The sequence below is a fragment of the Meleagris gallopavo genome, chromosome 1 (assembly GCF_000146605.3).
Source record: "Meleagris gallopavo isolate NT-WF06-2002-E0010 breed Aviagen turkey brand Nicholas breeding stock chromosome 1, Turkey_5.1, whole genome shotgun sequence".
Classification (NCBI taxonomy): Eukaryota; Metazoa; Chordata; class Aves; order Galliformes; family Phasianidae; genus Meleagris; species Meleagris gallopavo.
Window position 1 is genome coordinate 115,302,862 of NC_015011.2, and position 6,056 is coordinate 115,308,917.

General features: G+C 52.1%; 1 protein-coding gene across 1 annotated transcript; it reads right to left on the minus strand.

Annotated features, from left to right (window-relative positions):
* Positions 1-311: 311 nt before the first annotated feature.
* Positions 312-3,016, minus strand: RAI2 (retinoic acid induced 2). The gene is given in 2 exon segments (XM_010725529.3): positions 312-1,889; positions 1,892-3,016. Coding segments are annotated over 2 exon segments (1,644 nt in total). The 5' UTR covers positions 2,331-3,016; the 3' UTR covers positions 312-684.
* Positions 3,017-6,056: the final 3,040 nt, after the last annotated feature.

Here is a 6,056-nt window from a genome sequence, read left to right on the forward strand (position 1 = left end):
TCACTCTTCTGCAACCGAGTTCCCACAGATTTTAAGACTTTCTTGTTTAAATAACTGCTGCTATTGCTTTCAGCACTTCAGAACTGGGTTGTGAGCATCGGCACAGGGCCGCACCATTCACATACCCTCATTTTTGCCACTCTGAAGCCCACTGGGACGCAGTGCCCCCAGCAGCACGCCCCGATCTGCTCCCAGGTGGATAGGTGGATTGTTAGTAGCACTCTGAACAAGTGAGGGCGGTTGCAGACTTTGGCCAGGCCTCCTCCATGCTGCCAAAGCCATTCAGAAATGACAGAGATACCGCCACCAAGTAGCACGTACAAACATTTATTTTGAAATTTCTGGTCTAACCATTATGAAGAATTACATCATCAAAGCACTTTATGGCAGTGAAAATAGCTCTTACCCCTCTGACTCATCCGTTACTCCATTAAAGCTGCAAAATGTGCAATCTGCTTGAAAAATAGGTTGCTTTTATTCAGTTTCCCACGAAAAGTCAAAATTTAATAACAAAAAAAAAGAGAAGAAACCCAGCTTATAGGGACTCTACATCTGCTCCTCTCCCCCTTCCCCAAAAATAACTTACAAAGATAGTTTAAAGTTTTAGATGAGTTTAAAACCAAGTGCATCTTTTTTATTATTTTTTTTTTCCATAATAATCTTAAAATTCTAAAAACCCATAATTTACTTTCTTGGAAAAAAGGCAGCAAGCCGTTGCTTCTTTATTGGAAGAATGTGTATTTCGGGCGAGTTCATTTTCTTTAGCTTTACGCTCCTGTTCTTTACGGGTTTCCTAAGCGCCTCAGCGTTGTCCCGGGGCTCGGGCTGGCTCTTCACGTCGTAGCACTGCAGCACTGAGTCCTGGGGCATGTCCCTTTTGAAGGAGAAGTTTTTGGTGGACACCCCCGACAGGCCCTTGATCTTGCCGCAGAAGATGGCGGGCACTGCGTCCTTGACAGAGACGATGACTTTGGCTGTCTGAGAGGTGCTGACGATCTCGATGTTGTTGCCGCCAGGCTTGGGTTCGCAGGCCGCCCTCCCGGCCGGTTCCACCAACCACTTCTGTGGTGGCCGCAGGAGCTCACCTGGCCCCGGCCCCACCACCCTGCCCTCCACCTTGCCTGCAGCCTCCGGTGCTTTGGAGGTGGCGAAGGGGGTGGCCGGCTTGTCCTGCGGGCTGGCCTCGGCACTGGGCCCACTGCCGGCCGTCTCCCCGTGGGAACCTCCTGGCTTGCGGCACGAGGAGAGAGACAGGTCCAGTGCCCCATCCTCAGGGGATGGTGGTGGCAGGGCAGCCTCGCAGGCCCGAGGCATGGGCGGGCCCTTCATGGAGAGGTCCAGCGCCTCATTCTCGCTGCCCATCTTGATGACAGTGTGGCGGTTTAGCTGCGAGAAGTCCCGCTGGTGGATGAGGTCAAAGGGCTTCGTCTCCTCCTTCTCCAGAGGGGTCTGGGTGCCCTTGCAGGGCTGTGGGGTGAAGAGTGGGGGCTTGGGTGGGTCGGGGGTCACCTTGGCTTCAGCACCATGGGGCATGGGGATGGGGACAGGGATGGGAATAGGCACGGGGACAGGCAGGGGCACGATGACAGGGTAGGGCACCAGCAGCGTGGCAGGGGGCACCAGCGGGGAGAGGGGTGAGCTGAAGGCCTGGGGTGGGAGGGCAGCATAGTCAGGAGGGGGCTGGCAGGGGGCCGAGCCCAGGGCACCCTGCCCTGAGGGGAAGAGGTCCTGCAGGACTGCGGCAAAACCCGGTGTCTGAAAGACAGGCGGCAGCACAGGCTCTTGGCCTGGGCCCGAGGGTTTAGGATCCAGGAGCTGGGGCTGGCCAACAGGGGCAGAGGCGCCTGGGAAGAGACCACCATGCAGGGGGCTGGCAGGGCAGGCAGTGCCGGGGGCAGCACCAGGGGCGAGTTGAGGTGCTGGAAAACATGCTGCTCCAGCAGGACTGGTAGCGGGATGGGGCCCTGCGTGGTCATGACGTACGGGGTGGCACCACTGGCCGGCATCTGCGGGGCGGCACTGCCAGCCACCTGCAGGTGGATGGGCAGGACAACGGGGCTGTCCCCCAGGCAGATGGGCTGCAGCACGGTGGCCGCCACCTTCAGTGCTACCCCACTCTGTGACTCAGCTGGCGGTGTCAGGATGGAGGGAGCAGGAACAGTCACCAGCGGGGACAGGGCCTTCTTCATCAGATCAGCTGAATTGATGTTCCAGGCCTCCGCCGTGATCAGCTGGGCCACGCCGTTCTCCAGCTTGTTGTTGGCCATGGCCGCCGGTGGGCTGGTGACATCCATGGGCAGGTTGGGAGTCTCCTTGTAGAGCTCCTCCATCTCGCAGGGCTTTGGGGCTCCGCAGTGCCACGCTCACATCGCCGTCAGTAGGATGGGGCTGCCAGGGGCTCCAGCACCGACATCGCTTGGCCTGCAATGCAGAAACATGGTTTAGGCACTGCATAAATCTCCTCCTTAACAAAACATTTGCGACTGCCTTGAAAGACCCTGTCGCCAAAACAAGCCCTTGAACGTTTCCACGTTTCAGGGTAACGGCTCCACAACTCATAGCGGTAATGTACACAGTGATGCTATATATACAGACATCCGTGAGTGCTGTACGAAGAGTTTTGAGGAACTTATATTTAGCCGTAAACACAGATAATTTAAAGGACCTGAGGGCTGGCTGCCTGCAGTCAAAAAAAACCCTCCCGTACACCAGCCAACCCAACGGTTTGGGCAGCCCCTTCTGCTGCTTTAAAACAAAGCTCTGCATAATGACAGTGTATGGCAGAGCCCAGAGACAGCACACTGCTTTAACTCAGCAGGAGCACAAAACCAAATGTTTCTAAATATATATGGCTCAGAAATGTTCCTCCGTGGCAGGGTCCTCGGTTCCCCTACAAGAGCTGTTATTTTCCTCCCATGAGGTTTTACTTAAGTGGGTCAGGCCGTTGGTGCAGCACCTCTGATACAGCCTGTCAGGGGTCCAGAGGAAGCCATGAAGATGATCAGAGTGCAGGAGAACTTCTGCTATGAAGAAAGGTTGAAGAAGTTGGGCTTGTTCATCCTGGAGAAGAGAAGACTGTGGGGAGACCTCATTGTGGCTTTCCAGAACTTGAGGGGAGCTTATAAACAGGAGGGGGACTGACTTTTTATAAGGGCAGACAAAATCCTAGAATAATAAACGTCAGAAAAGACCACTAATATCATCTAGTCCAACTGTCAGCTTATCACCACTGTACCTCTAAAAATCACATCCCTCAGTGCTACATCTACATGTTTCTTGAACACCTCTAGGGCCAGAAATCCTTTATTCAGAATGGTGATGCGCTGGCACAGCTGCCCAGAGAAGCTGTGGTGCCCCATCCCTGGAGGCGCTCAAGGCCAGGTTGGATGGGCCCTGGCAGCCTGAGCTGATGGGGGGCAGCCCTGTCCATGGCAGGGGTTGGGCTGGATGGGCTTTAGAGTCCTCTCCAAACCATTCTGTGATTCTGATTCAAATTTACTTTACCAGCCTATGCCTTTATCTAAACCAAGCAAATGTCAACAAAAAAAAAAGACGGAGATTGTTTCTGTTCATGGTGACAGTGAAATCTGCAACCTATTTCCTATAAAGATTAACACTCTGCTCCCCCCATGCTCCCCACAAAGCAGCATATTAATGGCGCTGTGCATTCATTTATTCAGAAGGGTAAATAATTTCCGCCCGCAGATTTTGCCATGCTGCCTGTGCCACTCCTGAAGTGAGCAGCGCATCCTGCGGTAATAATCACCATGGAAACTTGTCCATTTTTAACTCTGTTACCATGGGGAAGCACCGGAGCACCCCAGATTTACATTCCTCACCTGCGCACAGCTGCATGCTGTTACCCAAGAGCAGACCGCACACCATCACCACCGCTCCGTGTCCTTGGCCCATAGCAGCCACACTCAGACCCTAAGCTTGTTTTGGGTACATGGGCTGATGTTAGACTTGATGATCTTAGTGATCTTTTTCAACTTAAATGATTCCATGGTTGTACGGTTGGCCCGGCTGCTCACAGCACTGCCCTGCCCGCATGGATGGTTGTGGGAGCAGCACCGTCACCTGCCAGCTCAACGCAGACAGACGCAAAAACCGACCCCGAACAAAGGGCAAACCACGGCCAAGGCAGGGAAACGGGAAACCAGAGCATCCCTCCCGAGGCCTGTAAATCCCCGGGTTTGGCAGCACGGTGTCATGGCCAGAGCAGGACTACAGCAATGTCGGGAGTTAATAGCTGGGGCCGGGCGAGAGAAATCCCGATAATGTATCATCGCGCACATCTGATTTTTAAAGAGGATTTTTAAAAGTAAACAGATGAGTCATTCCTTCTCCCCCGCTGCTGCTGGCTGGGGGAGAATAATTCATGATTCTTCTCATCTCGTGAAACGTTGAGAGGAAAACACAACTGCGGGGTTGAGGGGTTCTGTTTGTTTCCTCACTCAGCACCGGCTGCAGGCAGAGATTCCTCGAGCACAAGAAAGCAGGAGATAAATAATGCTGATGATTCAGACAGCGAGGAGCAGCGGCACCAAAACAAGCAGGCTCATCTTGTTGAGGAATTAAAAAGAGGTTTTATACTTCTCACATCACCTCCCTCCTTATAAAAGAACCATTCAAAACTCCCTCAGGCCTGCAGCCCAGCCCCGCACCCCTGCTGCCCTCCGTTCTGCGGCGCCGAGGAGCACTGTAGACGACACCAGTACTTCTGTTTTGCCGTTTGTTTGCAAAGCGTGAGATGATCTCTGCGTTTCCACAGCAAATGAGTGATCTGGTGGGGATGTGAAATGACCTTCTATTCCCCTGCTAAGGCCATTTAGCATTGAGAAATAGAAAAATTAAGATGAAAATTATGCCGCGTATGAGCCTTGAGGGATTAGCATGCTGCACAGAACCACAGAGAGAGACAGATAACTGTGCAGGAGGAAAGTCTGAAGCATCATAAAATCCCCCACTGCTGCTTTACAAAGTGACAGGGCAGAGGAAGTATCTAGACAAGAGAAAAAAGAGCTCATCTATCACCATCAGGCACCTGGAAGAAATGCCTACTTCTGCTCTGGGGTTTTTAAGGCACAGTCAAATGCCGTTCAAAGCTGCATTCCGTGTGTCCCTGAGGTAGAGGAACCCAGCGATGCCAGCAGCACCTGGGTGACAGGGCACAACTCTCAAGGCCAGGTTGGATGAGGCCAGGCAGCCTGAGCTGGTGGGGGACAGCCCTGCCCATAGCAGGGGTTGTGGCTGGGTGGGCTTTGAGGTCCCTTCCAACCTGAGCCATTCTATGAATCTATGACTCTATGGAGAGGACTTACACCAAACTGCATTTTCCAACACTGCTATTAACAGTGAAAGCTTTACTAAATTTCTCCTTTAATAAAGAATAACCTGAAGTGCATACTGCTGTTACTTTGAGGACTTCTGCTTCTCAACACATATTGAGAGCCACCTGGCTTTTAAAGCCAATCCCATGTACCTGATAAGCAAGAAGGAAGGCAGTGCAACTCAGCAAAACCGCCTTAAGGTTCCTCTTTCTGCCTCATCCTGGTGCCAGAAAATCAATTAATTTCACTTTCCCTACTTATCTATTTAATATTTAATTTGCTGTTTGTTTTAATTGAAAATAAGCTTACAACACTGAAAAGAAAGCTATTGTAAATAACTTGGGTTTTCCCACTGGGGCGCTGATAAGAGTTAAGTTCATGGCACTAAGCAATGATGTGTGCAGCTCTACAGGAAATGATATGTTAGCTATGCAGAAATGCCATTATGAAGGCGGTGATAACTCCGGCCTGCTTGCTGATCCCCTGCCGATGTCAGCTTTTCCCAGGGCTGTGGGTGCTCGCTGTGGGACCACCCATGCCATGCATGTAATTGCAGGCAGCCAAAGCCCGCCCCATTTTTCTGCATCCTTCTGCAGTAGATAAGGCAGAGGGCAACCGGGGCACACACTGACACACAGCAGTGAGCCATAAATCACCCTGCATCCTGCGACTTCTGTGCTGTGTTGTTACAGCCGCACACACATAAAGACTTTCCATGTTGTT